This window comes from Leguminivora glycinivorella, chromosome 3, assembly GCF_023078275.1.
Source record: "Leguminivora glycinivorella isolate SPB_JAAS2020 chromosome 3, LegGlyc_1.1, whole genome shotgun sequence".
In the NCBI taxonomy this organism is placed as follows: domain Eukaryota; kingdom Metazoa; phylum Arthropoda; class Insecta; order Lepidoptera; family Tortricidae; genus Leguminivora; species Leguminivora glycinivorella.
In genome coordinates, this window is record NC_062973.1 from 11,839,115 (window position 1) to 11,865,697 (window position 26,583).

The window sequence follows — 26,583 nt, forward strand, 5'->3', positions numbered from 1 at the left end:
TTGTGGCAAATTCGATAAGAGTCTAGTAGCCTATTACGTAAAATTAGTTTAACTAGGAAAAATTAAAAAAACTATGGAAACGGATTATATCGCGTATTATGAATTTATAATTCATCCCAACGTTTCGAACTCTCCATTGTTTACAGCATTCGTGATCAACGGGTGACTAAGGAAAAATTACAATTTGCAAAAGCTACCCACATACAACACTAATAACATAACATAATTATTATACGCGATATAATCCGTTTCCATAGTTTTATTTCATGAGTAGGTACCTATCGCGGTAACCGAAGACAATATTAAAGTCGCCGTCAATAGAACTTGTGAACAATGTAAACAAACCTTGTAGTCAAAATGTTATTAATTTTCATTCGTACTCATCAGATACTGACTAAATCCATGTGTTATTTAATCAATTCATATCACAATATGATCCTCAACCTTTAAAATAATAAAATTGTGCTAGAATATTGATATTTTATACAACGGTTTGTCTACACTGTTGACAATTTCTATTGACGGCGATTTTAGGAAAAATGAGTTTTCATAAGAAACTAGTTTTAAGGTAGCATACAACCTTTGAAGGAACATTACATACATATATATAAATCAATCAAAATTTGTTTAGTACATAACTCTAATCTCTTATACCATCCGGGGCCTATGCCAGAAATATATTACATATTGTTCCGATTCTATGCATACAGTGCTAAAGTTAAAAGTCTGAAAAAGATGACGTCACCGGACTTCACAACGATACTAACCTATTAATTTGACACTCCTCGGAAAAAGCGCAGTTGTCGATAAGTACATGCGACCTCTATTCCTACAAAATAGACGTCTGTGCTGCTAAAGGTGCATTTGACGGGGTGCAATAGAGGCGGCACATTGGAGTGCCTTGAGTAAATGTACTTCTAACCCGCTTCGAAATTGTTTTATGAAGTGCCAGCGTTGCCATGCTTGGCGTGTCGTCAGGATTTATTTTACTATTTGTCATATATCTTGTCAGTAACCTTTTCGAAAATTGTTCATTTGTTCAGCTGCACCTTTAAGGGGGCTTCTGAACTACGTAGTGCATTTTGTAATTACCTACTTTATACTATCTTGTTTTTGACATATCAACAAGAGAAAACCACCTAGTCGTCCTAGTATAACGATAGCCAAAAATATACTTCCGACGATGTTGCATACTTAATTCTAAGACGGTTTCATGTTGATTTGGTTTATGTCCTACGTTGGCACCGCATCGACCCGAAATCGTCAATATCCTGAGAGGGCCTTAACAAACATTTACCGCTCTAGTCCCCAAACCTCATGACCCCCGCATCTTCTCTCCGCCACATTATGGTAGGGGGCCGGACCCCCGACGCTGCACAGTGTATGGACACGGTCTCTCCCTCACGGACCATCACCTCTCCATTGTTCAAAATCAAATCAAAATCAAAATGTTCATTTGTTCAGCTGCACCTTTAAGGGGGCTTCTGAACTACGTAGTGCATTTTGTAATTACCTACTTTATACTATCTTGTTTTTGACATATCAACAAGAGAAAACCACCTAGTCGTCCTAGTATAACGATAGCCAAAAATATACTTCCGACGATGTTGCATACTTAATTCTAAGACGGTTTCATGTTGATTTGGTTTATGTCCTACGTTGGCACCGCATCGACCCGAAATCGTCAATATCCTGAGAGGGCCTTAACAAACATTTACCGCTCTAGTCCCCAAACCTCATGACCCCCGCATCTTCTCTCCGCCACATGATGGTGGGGGGCGGAACCCCCGACCCTGCACAGTGAATGTCCACGTTCTCTCCCTCACTGACCATCACCTCTCCATTGTTAACAAGCATTGCTTACCGTTCTGATCCCCAATCCTCATGACCCCCGCATCTTCTCTCCGCCACATGATGGTGGGGGGCGGAACCCCCGACGCTGCACAGTGTATGGACACGTTCTCTCCCTCACGGACCATCACCTCCCCACTGCTGCCGCTATCCACGATATCCGGAGGCACTGTGGACATTGTGGACAACCAAGGTTTTGAACAAAATAAGGATCTAATTTTAAGTTGGCCTGTGTGTAGTATCCATAAAAACAGGAAGGATGAAAAAAGTTAAAGTATAGGGTTATTTCATACGACGAAGCGTGTTTTAAATATTGTAACCTTTTTCAGTAGACGAGAATTGGGAGAAGTTATTCTACTGCCAGCTGTTATATTTTTTCAAATCCATCATCTTCAAGTTTCATGTATCATTGTTATGATAATGATACAAAATTATAATATGTAGCTTAATAACAATTACATGTACTTATTGTCGTAATCGCACTTCCGGTGACCGACCGATCGTGTGACCAACGTACGTTTCCTATTGGAACTAAAAATACAGACATTAAGTTAATATTTTGCTCTCAACATGTGCAAATATACTCCACTCGGTACGATACACACCCAAGCTGATACGATCGTGAGGTATTAGCGGGTTGTTAACAAATAATTGTCAATTTTAACATATGTCATCAAAATTCAAAATTAAGTTAGTAAATTTCGATTTTTTTGGTAGGAAAGGGTTAAAGAACTAAAATTAGAACACCAATATCAGTCTCTCATCGTTCGATAGGTACGAATTCCCCGAAATACCTAACAAAGCCGAATTCTCTGAAATCGCAATCTAGTCTCTATTTCATTAGGTATACACAGGTTATATTCCATTTCACGTGAGTGGGTTTTCACCTCGTCCTGTGATAATTGAGGAGAAATGTATCTTGCATTCTAACATTTCCAACCAATGGGTATAGCAATTTCAATTAATTCATTGGTTATTGGAAGCGGGGCATAGCGGTATCCAATCTCTGAGAATGAAAGGCGTCGCACACGAGATGAAACATGGACGAGTATGTATTCGGTCAATTACGAGTGACTGATTTATTATTTTTTGTGGAGAAATGTCAGCCCGTTCACCCTTGTTTCTGATATGTTATACGAGTAAAAGATTGACGTGAGGTCTCGTTTGTGTCTTCAGGTTGGAGTTAGAGTATTGGTAAAAATCACCTGTAATAGGTATGTAATATCTAATAGACTTTTATTGTATAGTACTGATATCGATTTACATGAATATTATTTCTCGGTTTGCTATGATAATGTTGATATAATATATTTTTTTTGTAATTTATTCTTTAAAAAATTGCAACAGCACGTAATAAGAAATTAAGAGCAAGAGTAACCCAGATACCAAAATAAGATGGTGATAAAACTAATCTAGGTTTATCACCCTTCGTTTCTTTGTTTTTAATATTTGCTGTCTAGTACACAGACTTGATCGACGTCTGACCTGGTGCCGTAGCCGAATGGCATTTCTGCGACGCGAAACGAAAACGAAACACCGCGAAAGGTAGTCTGGCACTGTCGCGCCAATACGCAAGAGAGATAGAGATTGATATCTACAAGCGTTTCGTTTCGTGAGCGTTTGTGTCATTCGGCTACGTATCGTCTGGACCGCTTGTCGACTTTGGATAAGAGTGGAAGTCACTTCTATCAGCATTGGACCCCAAATCGCTCATCAGTCTGCAAATGCGTATGTATCTGAAACCTGTAAAGCAAGGGCGCGTAACTGCTTAAGCATAGCTTTCTGAAAAATAGAATTCCACCCTAATCATAATATGAAATGCAGCTTAATTGCTGCTGCAGGGGATACCTTAATCCCTTTGGAAATAAAATAGCTACAAATATTCTGTCACATATACGCGTCTCGCCCGATGCTGATAAATGGGATTCCACCTTAGTCTTCTGGAAATAAAACGGTTAAAAATATTCTAAACGATTGCATCGTTTCGTGCTAACCGACATCTGCATCAGACGCGTTCTCGTGAATAATTTATCATGCGTTTGGTGTCGATCGTATTAACTAGGTAAGCTATGAAATTTTCGTTTCTTCCACTCAACCCTGCCATTTGCGTAACCCTGCCAACCTGGATAGAATGTGTCCAAGTCATCCCGCAATTTCTTTTTCAGTCTGCTGGAACCCCGGCCTGCGCTCTCTATGGTGAAAAATATAGCTAAAAAAATATACAAACAGCCGCTCTCGTCATTCTCGAATGCCTAGCGGTGGCAGAATACCAGGCACAACACCTCGGGTCGCCGGGCTGTCTCCCAGAAGTCGTCGGCAACATAGAGGGTCTAAAACCTATAACCTAACTAAAACGTAATATTGTAGACGAATTGCATCGTTTCGTGCTGACCGAAAACCTGCAGCAGGTGCGTCCTCGTGATCATGGGCTCGTTGTTGACCTGCTGCATGTAACGCAACTCGATGCTAACAAATGGGAATTCACTTTAGTCACAGATTATTAATAAGTTACTAACGTAACCTTAGTCCTCTGGAAATAAAACACCTAAAAATATTGTAGACGAATGGCATCGTTTCGTGCTGACCGACAACCTGCAGCAGGTGCGTCCTCGTGATCATGGGCTCGGTGTTGACCTGGCACATGTACTCGCCGCCGTCGGCCGGCCGCACGTCGCGCAGCGTCAGCGCCCACGCCTGTGCTGACCGCGCGACCCCCACGCGGTGGTTCTTGGTGATCACGTGCGGACCGATTGTGAGGATGGTCTGCGTGTCTACGCGTAGCCACGCCACCTGCGGACAAAATATAAGGCATATAAATATTATGGGTCACTTACGTATTTTTGACTTAGTATTTACGGGCCATAAAACTTCAGGATACATGACTGCCGCAGATCAGAGGTTAGATAAATCTCAGATAACCTGCAGGCGCAGCACACTTGTATGATAAACTTTATTGCTTCGGTGCAACTCTCTATCGCACTTACAACGGTTTATCACGCCCGCTGGATGGCAGTTGTTAGAAAAGATATTAATATAATTAAATAGAAACATAAAACACACAGTTGTAGTCACCGTGCAAGATTCAGGAGCCGACGACTTGAGTAAAACTTCAATCTGAAGCAGACGTATATTTATATTTCCAAAATAGGTACTGATTTACAATGCTGATTCGACTAAACGGTTAACGGTATGGAAGTGGGGGTGATTGTACGGAAGCTGATGCAAGAGTGATTCGTTTCTGCGGCGGGGGTTAAAAATAGGTAGGTACCTACTTAATTTTTATACAAATAAAACGTTGCGTTCGCAACACATATAATTTGTTATCTATTGAACTATTTCATATATACCGACACATGTAATATCTATACCTAGTGATATCGATATAAATGACTACCCTACTCTGTAGCTTTATAAATGCAAAAGGAAAAACTTTTACAAAAAACAACAACAGGGCTGAGCCGAGATCTGTAGCCAACTAAATCCAATACTTCCCATAGGTAACCGAGTTATCTTGCCTTCATTGTAAATCACTTATGCGACTGATTATTACCTCTTCCCGGTTTCAATTAAAAATCTAAGTTAAATATAAAATAGGATCTTATGGCATGTTATTGTTAGAAGTATGAATCATTAGACATATTGACCGGGATATTTGAACGAAATATTTGAACCTCAATAAAAATCAAAAAGGTAATCACGGTCTATAAAAAAGCAGGTCATTTGTAGTTATAGAAAACAAAAACACGCAAAAATATGTCAAGAAAATTTTGGCCACTTCCAGGCTGCGAAACAGCGCCATCTACTTTTAAGCCTAAAAGGCCCATACATTTCAGGGGTACGCTTTATTGTATGGGCTTTGTGTGTCCCGTATTATATGGTCCTTGGAAGTAGGTATGTTTTTTTTATTCTTTGTATATTTTCTACTTACTTATAGGCACTCAAAAATTACAAATGTTTAACAGTTAAGTAGTAGGTACCTAAAATAAGCATGCAAACTGGTGGTGGTCTGTTCATCCAATGCCATCATGGATGGTGCGAAATGGTTGAGCGTTTATTGATGCAGTATTTTTTTCAAAAACTTGTGTCAATTGTATTGCTGGGTGACACCAAATTAATATTATGGGTCGATGTAAACTGAATCTCCATATAATGACGGCCACTTCCTTTCCTCCAGTGGGTGTCTTAGAAGTTAACTGTGGGATATGGGTTCAATTGACAATGAGCATTAACCTAACCACAAAATTAAAGTTTTTAAAAAACCCCGACATAGTGGACCGACTTTCATGAAACATGACTAACGGCCCAGCCACGACATTGGTCTAAGCGCGACAGCGGTGAGCGGCAGCCATACGTGCGAATGAAAAGTCCCATCGCTGTGTCTCGCTCCAATGTATGGCCGCCGCTCACCGCTGTCGCGCTTAGACCAATGTCGTGGCTGAGCCGTAAGAACACTCCCGACTAAATAGGTCCATCCGTTCGGGAGCTACGATGCCACAGACATACACACGCACAGATAGACAGACACGTCAAACATAACACCCCGTCGTTTTTGCGTCGGGGATTAAAAATAAGCATTTTCAAGTGTTCTGCCTCTCCCTTTCGGAAATAAAGGCTGGCGTTTATGTACGTATATAATAATGTTTGGTACTTGTGACTAAATTCAAGGCCTAACGGGGATGTGGTAAACAAAAGTAACGTTGTCTAATTTTACGACCGCGCAGAGCAATCGGCGCCGAACTAAGTCTATAAATATATAACTTCAGGGAGCATTTACTTAGAATAAAGCGGGTGTAAAACCTAATATACTTAATATACTGTTCGTACGCATTGTGTGGCATGGTTCCGGTGGTCGGCCCGCATGACAATAGGCTACTTGACCCTTTTTAGGGTTCCGTAGTCAACTAGGAACCCTTATAGTTTCGCCATGTCTGTCTGTCCGTCCGTCCGTCCGTCCGAGGATAATCTCAGTAACCGTTAGCACTAGAAAGCTGAAATTTGGGACCAATATGTATATCAATCACGCCAACAAAGTGCAAAAATAAAAAATGGAAAAAAATGTTTTATTAGGGTACTCCCCCTACATGTAAAGTGGGGCTGATTTTTTTTTTCATTCCAACCCCAACGTGTGATATATTGTTGGATAGGTATTAAAAATGAATAAGGGTTTACTAAGATCGTTTTTTGAAAATATTAATATTTTTGGAAATAATCGCTCCTAAAGGAAAAAAAAGTGCGTCCCTCTAACTTTTGAACCATATGTTTAAAAAATATGAAAAAAATCACAAAAGTAGAACTTTATAAAGACTTTCTAGGAAAATTGTTTTGAACTTGATAGGTTCAGTAGTTTTTGAGAAAAATACGGAAAACTACGGAACCCTACACTGAGCGTGGCCCGACACGCTCTTGGCCGGTTTTTTTAAAGTCTGTCTTATATGTCTTACTGTCCATTAACCGAAATAAAATATTACCATATTTTATTATGACCTAAAAACAGCAAAAAATATTTTTAAAGTATACTTTTACGTAATCAGGCGAAAACAACACAGTCATGTTAATCTATAGATTACCTGTGCATCAGGACATTATATTCGAAGACAACATTTTCTGACTTTTAAGTATGAGGCATAAAGTTCATTATGTCAGCTGGTGATTGTTTTGACATGAAGTAAGTTCGAATTCGATGACGTCACTACATCACTGACAGCGCCTTCGGTGACCAAAGTAAAAAAAAATACACATTTTTAATCATCATACACTTTTAATACCCAAAATCTATAAATATTGGTTTTTTTATGTCAAATACTACAGGAGACAATAATTTATTGTGCCAAATTCGACATGAGTCTAGTAGCCTAAGTGACACTTAATTAAAACCGGTCAAAGAAACATTAAGATGTAAGGCGTTTCTAAGTTGCCTTACCATTGTTTTTAAAGCATGTGTAACATTTATTAATGAGCAGAATGTTAGCCGTCGCCAAGTTTAAGATGAGCCAAAGTTTCTTTAAGCTTTGGCACGTTTCCATTATTGTTAAATACCATACGTTTGATCACTGAAATGTATTCTATATTTTTTGAGAACTAATGGTGCATCGAAAATTGCGGTTAGACACGTTAGATCCAAATTGCAATCTCTTTTTGAGCCTATTCAGCTTGGTTTTGGCACGAAAGGTGGGTGCGAGGCAGCCGTCCATGCCCTTCGGACCTACCTTTCACTAGACGACTGTGAAATTTTAGTCAAAATTGATGTTAAAAATGCATTCAATTCAGTTAGTAGAGACACTTTGCTGACAGAAGTCAAAGATAAAATTCCAGAACTATACAATTACCTTTTCTATTGCTATTCAGAGTCATCCAAATTAATGTATAAGACACACGAAATTTCATCTGAAGTTGGCTGTCAGCAAGGTGACCCTCTCGGCCCAGCTATTTTCAGTTTGGCGATAAATCCAATAATTAAAAACTTAAAATCAAAATTCAATGTTTGGTATTTAGATGACGGTACCCTAGGAGGCGACGTGAATACTGATTTGTCTTACATAAAAAGCAGTTTCGAACTTATTGGTCTAGAGCTGAATTTCAGCAAATGTGAACTTTTTATTCAAAAGCCTTCTTATACGTTCACTGATTTTAAACCAAAATTTGACGTTCTGGCCCCCAATATCAAAATAGTAGACAAGTATTCCCTTAGCCTCCTGGGTTCTCCCGTATTTGAAGAATCTTTTCCCGGTTACGTTTCTAATTCCATATCTAAATTCAAAAGTCACACTGATCGGTTACTCGAAATTAGCCCTCATTATGCTCTCGTAATTCTTAAATTCTGTCTTTTTGTCCCTAAATTTACATATGTGCTCCGTTGCTGTCCTTTCTGGAAACATCAAAATTTACTGTCACCCATAGATGATTTAATCTAAATTAGTTTAGAGACAATCCTAAATATTCATTTGAGTGAGGCCTCCTGGTCTCAAGCATCCCTTCCTATTCGGTTTGGTGGTTTAGGTATTCGCAAAATTACCAGTGTCGCTTCCCCAGCCTTTTTAGCATCTACTCATGGCGCGTCAAATCTCATAGGAAATATCTTAAGGGCTTTGCCCACAAACTATGAGATTGCGGGTTTTGAGGATGCCAGAAATGCTTTCAAAATTGCCTGCCCAGGCAAAAACTTTCCAGACAATCCAAAATCACAAAGGAGTTGGGATAATATTTATTGTGATTTAGCTTACAATACTCTTCTAAACAACTTCACAGGTCCAGAACACGCGAGGCTTTTGGCGGTCGGAGCCCGGGAAGCCGGTTACTGGCTACATGCCCATCCCTCACCAAACACTGGTACTTTCTTGGATCCGACCTCCCTTAGACTGGCGATCGGTCTGCGACTTGGGGTTTCGGTGTGTACGCCACACATATGCTCTTATGGCACGGACGTGGACCGACTGGGACACCATGGATTATCTTGTCAAAAAAGTGCAGGCCGTTTTTCGAGACATGCGTCGCTTAATGACATTATCCGTCGGTCCCTTGCAACCATCAATGTGCCTGCTCTCCTTGAGCCGACTGGCATAATCAGAGATGATGGCAAGAGGCCTGATGGAGTGTCCTTGGTCCCTTGGAGTATGGGACGAATGTTAGTGTGGGATGCTACCTGCGTAGACACATTGGCATCGTCTCACCTCCAACGGACCAAGATAAAAGCGGGCGCAGCGGCAGAAAGTGCCGAAATTTTGAAACGTAATAAATACAAAAGTCTTGGCAAAGAATACCTTTTTGTACCCTTTGGTGTAGAAACTCTAGGTCCATGGGGCCCCAGCGCGAACAAGTTGTTCACAGAAATCGCGAAGCGTCTGGTTGAGGTAACTGGTGACCGAAGAGCTAGCGACTTCCTCGCACAATTCATCAGCATTGCGATACAGCGAGGAAATGTCGCCAGTATCCTTGGTACAATGCCTCAAGGGCCTATTTTAGACATTAGCTAGCTTTTAAGTTTAGTCTTAGTTTCTTATATAATTATGTAAATATGTTCATGTAAATAAAGAGATATTAATGGTGCGCTAAATTATTTTAACTCTAACGCGAGGTTATTTTGTGCGATAGACATAGCACAGTGACATAACGCTGAACGCATGCGATCACGGAGTGCAAAGAAAACGCTCTTACCGAGTTTTCCGCGAAAAACGAAATTATGATCATCAGACCTCGCCGGTGAAAATGTTATTTTAAACGTCAAATTTCGATGACATTATGACCTTTACTTCACTCTTGTATAGGCGGAGCTAAGACTGTATCGTTAAATATGGAGACAACTTTGAGTAGCCGTATTTATTTGCTATTATATTTTTTTCTTATAACAAGACATGGGCTTAATAAGGCACATAATAAGGTACGCATTTTGTCCTAGAAACTCGACGTAAAGCATGTGGTTTAGACAGCATTGACTTAATCCTCCCGAGTACCAATTACGATTTCGGACAAATGCTACTAGAAAATTCACAAAGTGCGTACAAGACGACACAATTGCGAAAAAAAATTGTACAGTGCGAACCTCAACGACACATGATCTACAAAGCAGAATATCTAGACATAGTCTAGCCACTGTTATTTAAAAAAAATAAAGTTCATGATCTGTGTATGGCGGCCATTTAGAGAATGTGGCATGGTGCTTACGCTAACTCCGACTTTGATGTCGAATTTAACTATCATACACTGTTTATATCGATCTGGTTTAGGCACTGTTCAAACACCATGAATGTCTATTAGACATTGGCTTATGCCTAATTTTTTTTATCTATTTCTCTCATCCTGCTTGTATCAAAAATTTACGGCAAACCGGAACGTTGCTCAAAATGCGTTTTTTTAAATTATATAAATTCACCGCATTTATTCTGCAAGTACCCAATTGAACAACCATGAAGAGGACTCTTAAAAAATATATTTTGGCAGCATATTAACCTTTGTTTGTCGAAATCGTACAAAAAGTCTTTGAGATATTCTCAAATTAAGCCAGATTAGGGTTTGTCCGAAATGTATTTGCTAGACCTTAATGAAAGTACCATAAAGTCCCTAAAATAAAAAAAATATCAGACCTTCTTATATCAAATAGTACTTACCAATACCTTCAGATCATACTCTCGGACCATAATAATACATAATTATGCACATTTCAACATTTAGACGAGGTTTGTTGTGTCCCTATAATTAACGATACAGTCTATTAAAATCGTAGCCAACTAAGCCTGTGTGCATAGCCGAATGCACAAACGCTCACGAAACGCTCACGATAATATTCCTTTCGTAGCTATCCATCTCTATCGCTCTTGCGTATTGGCGCGATAGAGCCAGACTACATTTCTGCGGCGTTTCGGTGGCGTTTCGCGTCGCAGAAATGCCACTCGACTTAGGCGCCTGGTTAACAAGAAATTGTCAACAAATACCATTTTGATATCAAAATGAAAATTAGAATTGGTCCCGAAAGCGTAGAATAGATGGCACTCGTGTCATGTTGAATAACGGCGACACTTCAGAGCATGATTGCCGCTGGCGTGTAGTTAATTTGCAACATACGCTGTCTGCATATTCCTGCTACACTGTGAGTAATCCGACTACAGGATGCAACAGAATGGCAGGATACGGGATAAATTGAATTTCGTATAGCCCATCACTTTCATCCAAAATCCCAGTTCATTTGATTGTCCAATAGTCCTTAAATTATGACGGGTGCTGCCTCTACGTGTATAAATACAGGAACTAAGAAAGTAGGTATAAGGGGTATACAGTAGGGATGTACCGACTATTGATTTGGCCGACTAGGCCGACTACCGACTAGTCGGCGCTGGGGTGGCCGATTAGTCGGCCGACTAGTCGGCTAGTCGGCCAAAACAGTTTTTTCAACTAAGTTCACATTTTGAATGTCGTTTTTGGTCCTTTGTTTGCGCTTTTCATGATTTTTTTACAGGTTCAAATGTCTATGAGAATATTTAGATAGATTTTCCATTTTCAACAACCGGTTTGGCATAGTAGGTAGTGGATTAGTAATCCTGCCCATGAATTGATAGTCCTAAGTAGGACATTTTTTTTTCTGATATCTGATATTTGTTGTTTTGACTAAGAAAGGCATAACAAAATAGGTACATAATACAACCACATCAGCTGTTGATTTATTTTTGTACTGTTTTTCTATCATTTATGAAGTGCCGACTAATCGGCCTTTTTGCCGACTAGTCGCCGACTAATCGCCGACTACAAAAGTGGCCGAATAGTCGGCTTTCCCGACTAGTCGGTACATCCCTAGTATACAGTATACACTGTGCCCGTCTAAAAATTGCCGTGATATTAGGGCCGAACTTTGACTAAACGTGTTTATTATGAAATTGGAGTTTAAAAAAGCATTATGTTTGAGTTTGAATACATATGAAATTGGGATTTGGGTAGGAAGAATTGAATAACCTTTTACTTTTTGAGTGTGCCCTTTAAAAAGTTTTAATTTGTGGTCTGCGCGAATTTTCTCTCATTCAGTAGATTAGGAGAATTTGAAGTTTGTTTAGTTAAGTTGAATTATATTAATTGTACAATGAATATAAAAAAGTGGTACCCGTAATGAGGTAATACAGAAACGTCACGGGCGATCAATCTGTTAAATTCTTCTCATTTGCTAGGAACCTACTTATTTATTAAAATTATGAAGTAAGAAATCCCAAAAAATGGGGTAGGTATTTATCTATGTAAATAATAGTGTGTAGAAAATACTTAGAATACGAAGTACTGGATCCTTATTTAGCAGCTAATTTAAGATTCTACTAATAATTAATGTAGAACATCATTTAACAAAATGCATAGGATGAAATTTGACCCATCGGATACCGAGATATCTCTTTGTAAAGCTTGATGGCTGACCGTTAATAGCGTCGTCATTTTGGCTTCAAAGGCCTAATTACCGCCAATTTTGAGGGACATGACTCTCGATACGTGATATCAATGGCGTGAGCGATTAGCTTTGACCGCAGACATATAAATTAATAGACCTCGTAAAACAAATTAACGCAGCTGAGATGTTCGCTAAGTTTGTGGTCTCGTAGCATTTTTCATGTTCTACGCTCGTAGCAGTCGTAGCGCGTAGCATTCGCTGGCTTGTGAATGTCTGATCAAACTTTAATATAGGTACTTGTCAAAAATGGCCTAGACACGTTGCGAATCGTATATTCTACAGTGAAAAGTGACATCTTTTGAAATAAGTAAGTATAAATAAGTACAGTGAACAAAAGTTACACGAAGGTGAAGTTTTTAAGCGTATATGTCTGTGGTTCTGAAGTTTACGTATACGTATCACAATTAGGTCGGAACGGGGATTTGAATCAATTACTGACAAAGGGCGCCGACTTGTTCCGTGCAAATTGCTTCCATCTGGATGCGCAATTCCATAGGTACTCGGGGGCTATTCGTAGGCCAATTCTAATATCGTTAGGACATCTAAAGGGTATCATTCGAATGTATTTTGTTTCTTACCCGTAGCCGTATTTCCACGAGAGATACGAAACAAGAACCAAATTCAGGCAGGCAAGCATGGTCGCGCGATAAACGTCAGACCGTCCCTATCGCACTTACAGACAGTCCGAAAAGGACGGCCTGACGTTATATCATTTATCGCGCGACCATGCTTGCCTGCCAGATCGTTCTGATGTCAACGTGTATAATACACACATAGTTTAAATTGGTTTGATATTTTGTGGAGCTCTAGCTTTCCGAAAATCTAAATTTTGATGTCTGCATCTCTATCACTTTCGCACGTCCAAGAGATAGAGAGGCAATCAGACAAATGAACGAGGCTTGTGTAAGTTTCAATCACAAGCATTGCGAGCTAAATTGACAGGGAATTGTGAATTGCTTAATGCAATTGATAAAAAAAACTAAAAATCATATGTTATTTTGTCAATATGCGTGATTGCAGTATGCATACTTACCGGTAGGAAGGCCACTACGTGATTAGAGTTTTGAATGATTCACTACATGATTAACCAATGATTGAGAGCTTTTAAAAATTACTTACCTTATTACATGGACCCCTTAAGATATTAAATTTCCCTTTAAAATTAGTTTAATCTCGTGGGTTGTTATATAACGATTTATTGCACAAATGCAAAATGAAGGAAATATTAATTCAAGGTTCCTCCGGTTTCTTGAATTAGTAATATTTTTTCCGGCAGTCAGAAATATTCTGTTTAAAAATATGTTAATCCATACTACCTAATATTATAAATAGGAAAGTGTGTGTATGTTTGTTTGTCCGTCTTTCACGGCAAAACGGTGCGACGAATTGACGTGATTTATTAAGTGGAGATAGTTGAAGGGATGGAGAGTGACATAGGCTACTTTTTGTCTCATTGTAACACCCCACTTCCCTAAAACTGGGGGGTGGAATTTTGTATGGAGCATTCCGAATTTTTGGATTTAACGCGAGCGAAGCCACGGGCAGTAGCTAGTATGATATATTTCTTACCAAATCTATATCAGTATTATTGAATTAGAAAAGTTGAGTCAGAAGCCTTCATTAAAATTAAAAATATGCCGATTGAGCATTACAAAAGAATTGTCATACATTACCTTTACTCAGGAGTGTCAGAGAATCAAAGAGAAATAAATCTATTCTTGGGAAGTCCACTGGAATGAAATATTTATACGCCTCACGAGCCCTAATTAAAGAACGTGACTTTATACGCCGTAAGATGAAATACTATGCACACTGAGAGGCTTCTTGAACGTGGCTAGACATAATTAACTACGTTCTGGAATTACATAATGTATGTTCTGTAAGGTTCTTCTACGGTTTGAGGCTTTTGTTATATAGTAGATTACATACATTACATAGGTGGGCCATTTTTTCAAAGTTGTCCACCCCACTTTTTTGTAACAAGAACAAGGGTATTTTTTCGCGATTCATACTCAGAATCGCAACGTCTTTCGATCCTGATAGGAGAAAACCCAAGATTTCCATACATTTTTGGAATTATTTTGTGAAATTAATTTTGTTGTTTTGTATAAAAACATTGTGATAGTCTAAGGCCCACTTGCACCAAACATTTAACTCGTTAGTGGACTGTCATCTGTCAAATTCCATATAAAAAAGGTGGGTTAACCCTTGAGTTTTGTAGGAGGTAGGGCATACTCGTAGCGAATGATATTCAGCTTTGTGTGGTAGGGCACAGCACAGCGGATATCGTCTCGCTCGAATCTAGAGCAGAGCCCAACTGGGGTAGTACCTCCGCCTTACAGAAGACCGCAGCCAAATAGAACTAGACCCTACTCATAGTGTTGTGTTCCTGCCGGTGAGTAAGGCTGCCAGAGCTCAACGAGGGTGCGGTGTGCTGGTGACGGGAGGACTTATGGAACTAACTTGTTTCGTCTATTGTCCTTTGAGTCGTCGGCAACCCGAACCCTCCTTAGAACTTGTGCACTCCTTTTTGCTGCGTACTTAACACAGCAAAAGGGAATGTACAAGTTTCTAATAGGGTAGCAACGCGCATGTGACACTGTTTGAGTTGCAGGCGTCCATAGGTTACGGTGACCGCTTTAAATCAGGCGGACCGTATGCTTGTTTGCCACCGACGTAGTATAAAAAAAAAGTTAACCTTCCATTTTTGTTGGTGCAAGTGGCCCTAAGTTTATTTAGTCACTTAGGTAGTAGTTACTTTATAGGCTATTAATGTTGACATTGCCTGTCTACGGCTCTTACGGCTCAGCCACGACATTGGTCTAAGCGCGACAGCGGTGAGCGGCAGCCATACATGCGAATGAGACACAGCGATGGCTTTGTCATTCGCAATGTATGGCTGCCGCTCACCGCTGTCGCGCTTAGACCAATGTCGTGGCTGAGCCGTTAGGCTTTGTCCCGCAAAGGAAGATTGTTTGTATTTGTACACTATCAAAACACGTCAAAAAGGAGAAATTTAATTAAAAATGTATTTGTTGTTTACTGACTCATAAACAAACTTCGGTGCTCGATGGTCTAAATTAAAACCATCCAGAAAATTAAAAGTCTGTTGTCGGGAGCAATTTGTACGTTTCGTTTGGGCCTGGAGCTCTAAATGGGGCAACTTTGCCTTCATAATTGCTCTTCCGAAGGACAAATGCGGTGCCGACACTTTACCTTAATATTTACGAGTGTGAGCCCCTGTTTGAAGGGAAACCAGAGTGGAACATATGACAGTGGGATTTCACCTACATTTGTTAAACACTCTAAACAGTCCATTGGATAAATATATAAAACTTTGAGGACTTCAATTATTGAATACCTGGTCTACATGTTTTGTCCATTTCTTAAGACGATATAGGAGGTGTCAATTCTCCATACAAACGCCCTCGACTATTTCCTCCCTGGTTTTTGAAGATAGAGTAATGATTTTTTCAACACTTTCATATCCCAAGCTCAGCGGGAGTTGATATATTTAACGATACACCAGTACAATTCAAAAGGAAAGTGACAAAATATGTTAGCACACTGGGTATCACATAGTACCATATACAGCCACCAATACCTTAAAATGCGTAATATAATATATTATAATAGTTACCAAATAACCTGTCTTCTTTTTTTTTGTATTGAAATGTAGGTAGTAAAACTATTTTTTTTTGTAATTTAATGGACCGGTATTAAATTATGTACTTATTAGGTAATAATAAGTTTATGTATTGCATGTTTAGCTGTAGTTCACTGGTATATAAAAGACACCTATGTAAGTTGTGGTTACCTATAATTGGATAAGCATCAGTTTAGACTTTTGTAACTAGATTTAAGAGCATGTAAGATGTATTATCTGTTGGTAATCCTAAATAAATAAAATAAAATAAAAAACAAAGATTATTATTATTTTTATCTGTGTCGGACTGTTTAGATTTTTTTGATATTCTCATTTTTAAAAACGATTGATTACATCTACGTCCTACATTATTTCATTGTTATTTAGATTCTCAAATTTCATTATGATTGATAAGTTTTGATGAGGAAACAGTCGAGAGCGGAACCTTGATTTCAAAGATTTTTTCGCAATATCTTTTAACAGTTGTTCTGAATGGACTATTTTTTATATAAATCTAGTTAATATATTTATACATTAGTATATTTCATTAAAATTCCCAAATTGAAAGGGGGCCTCCCTTCCATTTTAGTATTTTCGCTCCTGTAGCGTATTAAGTAAAAAAAAAAAGAACAGAATTATGACCAACGATGAATATCAAAACGATGACTGTGTCTGACTAAACGCTGTATGTATACGTAAGTCGTAAGTATATAGTTATGTTTGGCTATAGCTCATTACGGCACGTTGTCGAATTTATGTACGACGCATTTTTGCTACAGACGGGGAAATGAGTATTATCGGCTACCACCGTAGCTCAGTGGTCTGATCTACTATACGACGTTGAGTTGAGTCATGCGTAGTCGATTATTTCTACGTGATTGAGTCACTTAAACTTGCTTAATTCCTCGCAATTGAGGTTTAAATCCCGTTTATAAATAGCGGCATACTTATGAATATAAATATGTAAGTATATGCAATAATTATCGATTATTTATACAAATACGTACTGTTCGTTAAGTGTGGACGATAGTACTTAGAAATACATCATTACATTTGTGTAGTATCAAATACATATAATATATATCTAAATACTAGCACAATAATGATTTTCGCGGGGGCGCAATTCAAGACACTTGTCTTCTGAAGAGGAAAACCGTCAAATGGTCCGTAATGAGACAGGTGTCATAATTGGGACGTATTCTAACAAGCGAACTTATATAATTGCTTTATTGTTTAGCTACCGAAATCAAATAATATTACAAAAAGTAACAAGACATTAATTAAGGAAAGGGTTTCCAAAATTTAAAATTAAAAACATCAGTCGACAATGTGGTTATTCAAGTTACTTACACAAATATACTTTTTTTACATTTTTAAAAGGAATAATATTTCTTACCACTATTACTTATGTTAATTAAAACTCTAAATTTTTTACTACTTATTATAATTATTTTGTATTGTTTTTAATTATATTCTTCTATTGTAAATTCTCTAATATATAATATTACAAGTAATATTTAAACAACACGTAAGTCTATAACTTCCTTTTTGTTGATTTAATAATACGACCAATACGACTTAGCATTTTAGCTAATACCTGTAAATAAGTGCATAAAACTTCTTCACCTCTGAACGTAATAATATGCCACTAAGTAGTAAACTTCCGCGCATTCGACCTACTATACGTTTTCTCAACTATCAACAGCGAAAGCACGCATTAGAAGCCGTGAATGGAAACACATTATATGGGAAATGAGTTATGGCAACTATAATAAGTCTCACTAATGGGCGTGAGACGTAAGCCACTGTCTCTAGGCAGGTGAAATTCGTAATGACGTCAACTTGGAATGCTTGAATACGGCTTTCTTTCACCTAAAGATCCCTAGGATTCAATTGCAATGAGATCCTTTCCATCTGAAATTCTAACAATAAGATTATTGCACTTACCGGTTCTGATTTCCGATTTCAAATAAGGTACAGTCACCGTCACCGGTTTAAGTAAGTGATGATTTCTGTATCTTATAATCGTTTGACAATTTCGTATGACATTTCAAACAAGACGTTAATGTGACAAGGTATAAAAATCATCACATATTTATGCCGGTCACTGTATAACCGATTATATTGCGTTTTGCTTTTTATATTTTTAACTGATTATCAATCTCTATTTGATACTTCTAATAGTACATTACTACAGAGGCCGGGACAAAGGGGCAACCCCATTTCCCGCCGAGGTATGTATAGTGCTTTTCTCAAACATGGTATGAAATAAATAAAGTCTACTTTAAATAGTAACTTTGGATGGCTGTATCTCCTAAACGGTGCGTCGTAGCACAAAAATAATCGAATTTTCGTTCCCCTTTGATGCCCCGTATACGCTTATAAAAAAACAAAAAGTGTAAGGCGGGATGGCGTTTGGCGAAGTGAAGAGAAAGCCGAGTGTACGAATCTGGACTTTATTGTCAAAGGTTACAAGTTAGTGATACCTCACTGAACCTGCATGACCCAGCAAAGGTGGATGCAAGCATGGCTAGGTAGGTGTACTTAGCTAGAAGACACTCGTATGCTTAAGCAAAGGTTAAGGCATAGAGCGTGCAGTAAGCTAGTTCCTACTGTGAGAGTACAACGATACTCGGTCGACGCCGGGGGGTCATGATTCTACGTTGACCAAACGTTAGCGTGTTCTATTTTTTCCACTGGCGCCATCTAGCGGTGACACTGGAACTAATCATCCATAGTGCAGTTGTTGGGTGTATTGCGGTGATGGCGTTACAACTCTCCCCCTATGTCCACGCAGGCGTCCCGACAAGTAGGACATAAATCAGTAGAGTCTGTGTGTAGGCTGGAACATGATCTGCCACACAGTTTGGTTACTGCAGGCGTAGCTTTCTTGGGAAGCGTTGTTCTACAACATCTAATATACTTAACTAATCAGTCTTCATTGAAGATAGGCGGTAAGATGGCACAAAAGTAGGTTTGTGCTTACATATCCCGATCACATGTTCGAAGCTTTTACCGGTTTTCCGGTGGGCATGAAGTCGTCCTAGCTTCCTACTCAACAGCCGTCCAGGCCTGTGACGTTAATCGATGAGAGGGATATTGATGGAAAGAGTGCATTATCGAGACCCTCTAGATCACAATCTTCATCGTAGTCCTGTAGGGTGATTCTTGCGTCTTCATAAAGAATTTCCAGGATGGGAGAATAATTTGCCGCCTTTCCTTAGAAGGAGTGTCGAACTTGTAACACGTCCAGATCGCGTAGTAACAAAAGTCGGATCCTTTAGCTTCGCAGGCTCGCCTTTTCCGCTCATTTAAGTAGGTTGTCTTGCGTAGCGTAGCTTCTAACACGAAGGTCGTAGCACGCCAATGACGTCACGGGCTCCGTAGCTCGATGATGACGTCACGCAGACTAGCCTCACGTCCGGGCGCCAATGTAAGGCGGGATGGCGTTTGGCGAAGTGAAGAGAAAGCCGAGTGTACGAATCTGGACTTTATTGTCAAAGGTTACAAGTTAGTGATACCTCACTGAACCTGCATGACCCAGCAAAGGTGGATGCAAGCATGGCTAGGTAGGTGTACTTAGCTAGAAGACACTCGTATGCTTAAGCAAAGGTTAAGGCATAGAGCGTGCAGTAAGCTAGTTCCTACTGTGAGAGTACAACGATACTCGGTCGACGCCGGGGGGTCATGATTCTACGTTGACCAAACGTTAGCGTGTTCTATTTTTTCCACTGGCGCCATCTAGCGGTGACACTGGAACTAATCATCCATAGTGCAGTTGTTGGGTGTATTGCGGTGATGGCGTTACAAAAGTTAAAAAAAAATTAAAAAAAAAACGAAAAAATTTTTTTCTATGAAAACGCACCCAAAATCATATATTGTCTAGGGCTCGTACCAGTTGCAGTCGGCACGTCTATAAAGCCCGTTATAGTTTTTTTTAATTGGCTAAATACCTGGATGTTATGTCACAATTATCTGTGTTTGGAAATTAAAAAAGAAGACTTTGCCGGCCTTGGCCTGCAAGGTTTGTATGAAATTCCATTATCTATCAATCGTCCTAGCCGCACTTGCAACGTCATACTTCGCTGCCAATTATAAGGCACATAACATCAATATTTCATACCATGTTTGAGAAAAAATTATTACCGTTAATACCACTCAGCATCATAACTCATCTGTTTCTGTAAAGATTGATGCAAGGTATAATAATGTTTCAGCACTTTTATTATTTTATTCCTTCAGTAATGACGTCTCGTCTTACTAACAACTTACAAATTGCAATGTATAAATACCGCTATTGGTAACAGGTAATAAATATTATAAATAGTGAAAAAAAAAAAACAAAATCAAAAGACAGTCACGCAAAATCTGTATTTGGAAAATATATAACTAGATTTGGATATTATATGGATATTATACCTAGTACCTACGGAGCATTCTCTGTGAAAAGCCACAAACGACTTGCGATAGTGATGTCGATACCTGTTTACGTCATTTATTTATTATAGACATTAAAATATTATAGGGCTTCTGAGTACTTACTAGCTTCTGAGTATTTTGCGCAATGGATCTCAAGTACCTAAATTTGATTTACCTAATTTGAACGACCGCGACATAGTGGACCGATTTTTATGAAACATGGCTAAGAACACTCCCGACTAACTGAGCTTTCAAACAAAAAAAACTAAATCGAAATCGGTTCATCCGTTCGGGAGTTACGATGCCACAGACAGATACACACACAGACAGACAGACAAACAGACAGACAGACAGACAGACAGACAAACAGACAGACACGTCAAACTTATAACACCCCGTCGTTTTTGCGTCGGGGTTTAAAAACGAACAACAATTTAGTATTGAAAATGTTTAATTCAATTTTATTTAATTTGACTTTATAATAGCTTTTACTGACAGTACAGAAATCCGAATAAGTGTAAATGGTTAGTTGTTCTTTTTTTATTTCTTCGGCATAGGTAAAAATTACTAAATGTGAGTAAGTACACAGAACCTGTCTAGACGAAAAACATTTGAAGGTTTTTTTGGTTTTCATTATATAAACACTACGAATGCTTAGAACTGCTGCAAAACGAATTCCTAACTATTTATTGGTATAAATGCTAAATAGGTATATTGCACAATATGGATCTACATAATTTAATATGTATGTGTACAGGAAAATGATTTTTATTTGTCATCTGACATTTGCCAGTAGCTTTTCGATGAAGAAACATCATTAGGAAACGTATACTAATCCCAAGATAGCTTACCCTTTGGGTTGGAAGGTCAGATTGCATTGACCTACTTTTCCTAAAATTAGTGCGTGCGCCAATTCTAGGTTGTAGTGGCTTAGGTGGACGCCAGGTTCCCATGAGCCGTGATAATTTGCCCGTGTAACGAAGGAAAGCGATGAGATAGGTATTTGAATACGTTGTAGGCGATGGACCTGACAATCGCAAATCGGACCCGGTATTTTAAAAACCCTGATTTCGGGGTTTTAAATACCGGCTCCGATTTGCGCCGAATATTCTAAATTATTTTAATGCTCTTTATGTACTAATAAGCAAAGAACGAAAAATCCGTTTAAATTTTTGTATGGGATAAAAAAATTGTTTCCGATCCCTGCTAACAACCTCTGTGCACCGCGAGTGCTGAGTGCTGGCAGCCTGGCCGTTACGAATGTATAGAATAGAATAGAAAACATATATTTGGCATATAGATACATAATAAAAACAACAAGTAATAGTTAATAACTAGTACACCAAATAGGATGCCACTCAGCGAATACCGTGTCTAATAGACGCGGCACTGGTTTTCAGGGCACCCAGAAAATTAATAACTAAGTCTTATAACTAAACAGAACGTAAGAGCAGTTGTACAGAAACTATTTATGGATTGGACGTGATATGGAGAGTGTGTGTGTGTTTACTGACAGAACATATTATTTATAAATGTAAACAGATGCAAATGTGGCCGCTTAGTGTTAATAATTTAGTTGAGATTCAAGTAGATACTATTTAAGATTGTGCTTGAAAGAGGTAATGGATTTACAGTCTCTGATTAGTGGCGGTAAATTGTTCCAACATTTCGTGGCAGCATATCGGAAGCTGCCATCATGCTGTGTCGAACAGCGCGCGTCTTTTGTATATATTGTATACATTTTGTCTCAGTTCAGTGCTGTCAATGAGCCATGAATGTTTTAGTTTTGCATATATTTTGTGAATTTTGTGTGTATAGCTTTTCTGTAAATATCCTATGCTTCATCTGTGTTTGTTTACTTTATACCTATACAAACGAGTAAATATTGTAAACTGTACATCACAAGTTTTCAGTGTTTTTTTTATTTAAATTTTGGTACTTTGGCGGGCCGATATAGGTTTGTACTCGTAGCTTATACCTACAGAATTCAAAACATACGAGATAGCAAGCAATATATCAAAAAGATATTCATGAAAAAGAGAGAACAGGTGAGATTTGTTATTTGTAAATAGTAGTCGAATTAATCTTAAACCCAAAATAATACAAATATAATTAATTAAACACCTGTTGTCTCTCCATAACAAAATAAATAGGTACAATTTGTACACCTTTGTAGATGAATAAACTTATTAGCAAACCAAGCTACATCAGTTACACCAACTTTAAGTGTAACTTTTGTAATTTTATTATCACTGGGTGGCGCAGTTGAAAACACAGCTTTGTTCTATGCAACTAAAGTTTATAAGTATATAAAAAAAATAAAAGGACAGAAGATAAAAGTTCAAGAACTCATGAAAGTTTCAGCTGCTCAAAATGTAGACGAAGCTTTTTAAGTTACTGTAGGATTGTAAGCAGCATAGTCTTAAAAATAGTAAAAACTTCTTCGGCCAGAAGTAAGTACTATATAAATATAAGAAGAACAGTTACAGTGCCATTTTTAGCAATGAAGGGGTTGAAAGCAAACGAAATTGTAATATTTCAGTGACAGGTTGCTAGCCATCGCTCACACCACAATTGAACCCATAGGTATCCCACAGTCGACTTCTACTACAGAATAATTACGTCTCGTACTTACGTACAGAAAGCACACTTCCTAGAAAACTGAAGTTTGACAGCAGTTCAGGGTCAAACGAGTTGTCTCTTTACAATGTATGGCTCTATCCCTTTCGACTATTTAGGGTTGTCAATCACGTAATTATCTAGTCTGTAGCAGCGCACGCTATGGGACGACACGTTGTACCATATGCGAGCCGAACGTTATCGGAATCGCCCGATCGGGAGACAGTCTGACCCCTTGCTTTTCGTCACCCACGGGAGGAAAGGTGGCACATTTCTTAACTGGTCACCACACGGGCAACTTACCTTATAATCGTTCAAATCCTCCACTCGGCATGTGAGCGTGGCGTCTCGCCCCACAACCACTGTCACGTTTGACCCCTCGTCCACGAACCGCGGCTCTGAAACAAACATACATTATAAACCAGTGGTGAGTAACCTTTTTTTCATTGGGGGCCTAAATATAGTATGAAAGAATTTTGAGGCGTGCCAGATTTACACCAAAAATGAACTTTTAATACAGTACTGGCCAATTTGGCCATATCACACACTATTTTGAAGGACCAGTGGCGGGCCGGATACAGTCCCTTCGCGGCCCGCGGGCACTGTTATAGACGTTAAACTTTCGTGAGACATAATAATATTTAAATATATGGATGTCCTTACGTCCATGTATCGCGATTGGCGACATATTTCGAGTCATATGGACCCTTCATCAGGCATCAGTATGAGCGAGCACTCATACAATCTACATCACTCGAAATATTTCGCCAATCTCAATATATTGACGTGAGTACATCCGCATATATTTCAAATATTTCGTACATTTTTTATTGCAGAGTGTAGTGCGCACTTTATAGGCATTTTTCAAACCCCGCTGTCCGTGTGAATATGATGCGCCATAAGTGAAAAAGGTGTCACGTGTGAGTTGGATTCAAGTTTAAAAGGTTCTGTCTATTTATAACGCACATTCTTATTTATGTGTGTGGGACGAGAGGGATAAAGTTTTGAGAAACCCGAATGGGTTTGATCAGATAATTATAACGGCTAGTGGTTTATATGTCTGTAAAAGGCATTAAGCATAGTTAGGCCAGGGCAGTAAGCGCGAAAGCTGTGTGTCGGGTCGAACTACCTAGACGTTTTGAATGAGTTTGGGCAAGCATCTGCGTTTGCTTGATCTATGATATATATGAAATTTCTGTGCGGAACCCTAAAAATGGACGGGTGATTTTAAAAATCCATCAACACAACACGCGGTTTTGTTTGGGAGTTAGAATGACAATTTTCCGCTGCATGTCTCTAATATTTATATTTTATTTTTAGCGCATAGAATTATAAACAGAAGCTACTCATAATAGGTATGTAAGTTATCTTTTTGTCAACACTGATTCCCATTTATTTTTATTAAATTATTGGTACGTTTTAGAATATATTTTGAAAAAAAAAATACATGATATAAATATATAATGATAGGAATATATTTTGAGACTTACCTAACGCCTCGTAGGCGGCCTGTAATATTTAACCCCCGACGCAAAAACGACGAATAAGTTTGACGTGTCTGGTCTGTCTGTTTGTGTGTGTGTCTGTCTGTGGCATCGTAGCTCCCGAACGGATGAACCGATTTAGATTTCGTTTTTTTGTTTGAAGGCTGAATTCGTCGGGTGTTCTTAGCCACGTTTTATGAAAACCGGTCCACTATGTCGCGGTCGGGGGTTTTTTCAAAATTTTAATTGGTAATTGAAATAGTGTTTTAACCCTTAAATGCATGGTGATGTATGTATGCATCATATATTTGATGGCCCGTGGCTTGATATGTAGCTATCCAAAATCACATTTATTGCTTAATTATTATCTTTATTCATTTTAATTCTTAGGCTAGTTATTTTTAATATGATTATAAAAGTAAAATACAAAACCACATACAAAACAATACAAAATATATAAACACATTATAAAAAACCGTTCCTAGAAAGTCTTTATAAAGTTCTACTTTTGTGATTTTTTTCATATTTTTTAATCATATGGTTCAAAAGTTAGAGGGGGGGGGGACGCATTTTTTTTTTCCTTTAGAAGCGATTATTTCCGAAAATATTGATATTATCAAAAAACGATCTTAGTAAACCATTATTCATTTTTAAATACCTATCCAACAATATATCACACGTTGGGGTTGGAATGTAAAAAAATATCAGCCCCCACTTTACATGTAGGGGGGGTACCCTAATAAAACATTTTTTTCCATTTTTTATTTTTGCACTTTGTTGGCGTGATTGATATACATATTGGTACAAAATTTCAGCTTTCTAGTGCTTACGGTTACTGAGATTATCCGCGGACGGACGAACGGACGGACGGACGGACGGACGGACGGACGGACGGACGGACGGACGGACGGACGGACGGACGGACGGACGGACGGACGGACAGACAGACATGGCGAAACTATAAGGGTTCCTAGTTGACTACGGAACCCTAAAAACCTAACCTAGGGTGCCGCCAGCAGCGGGGCAGGGCCCAAGCTGCCAGTGGTTAGGGCTGCAGAGAGAGGAACCGTCGGACTATCCGCGCCGTGTCCAAGATCACCGCCTTCTGCATCTGACCCTTGATCCAACCACCTAGCGAGAGTCTCTCGAGATGTTGGTCGAGACTCTTCGCTATGAGACCGTTCGCTGAAACGACTATCGGGACAATAATCGTCGAATCAACATCCCACATGGCGGTTATCTCGTAAGCCAAGTCTAGGTACTTACTGGACTTGTCCTTCTCGGCTTTCACGAGATTCTCATCATGGGGGATGGTGATGTCGACGAGCACGGCCCGGCGTTGCGATCTATCTAAAGACAATGTCAGGCTTATTGGCTACAATAGTCCTGTCAGTGATAATGATAATAGATCGATCCCAATAGAGCGTGGCACGACCATTTTTGAGAACTGGCGCAGGTATGTACTGTACTTGTAGTACGGTACTTCGCGGTCCACAAGGCCGTATTGAAGAGCAAGCTGCTGGTGAATGATCCGGGATACCCCCATTTGCCAGAATTTCATTTGCCATAATTTTATTTGCCATCCTATTCAACAATCATAATATTGTTTCTCATAACATCTTATGCCATAATCATTGTTTACTATATTA

At 38.8% G+C, this 26,583-nt stretch overlaps 1 protein-coding gene across 2 annotated transcripts in view; it reads right to left on the reverse strand.

Annotated features, from left to right (window-relative positions):
- The window catches only part of LOC125224863 (protein amalgam-like), a 71,454-nt gene that overhangs the window by 26,084 nt on the left and 18,787 nt on the right, over window positions 1-26,583 (reverse strand). Inside the window, exons 2-4 of one of the 2 annotated variants that reach the window (XM_048128359.1) lie at window positions 23,754-23,848; window positions 4,437-4,641; window positions 1,865-2,020 (exon numbers count right to left, since the gene is read on the reverse strand). In XM_048128359.1, coding sequence (XP_047984316.1) covers window positions 1,865-2,020; window positions 4,437-4,641; window positions 23,754-23,848 — 456 coding nt within the window. Of the gene's footprint in view, window positions 1-1,864; window positions 2,021-4,436; window positions 4,721-23,753; window positions 23,849-26,583 lie in introns of those variants that run through there. The other variant, XM_048128360.1, reaches the window with a different exon arrangement.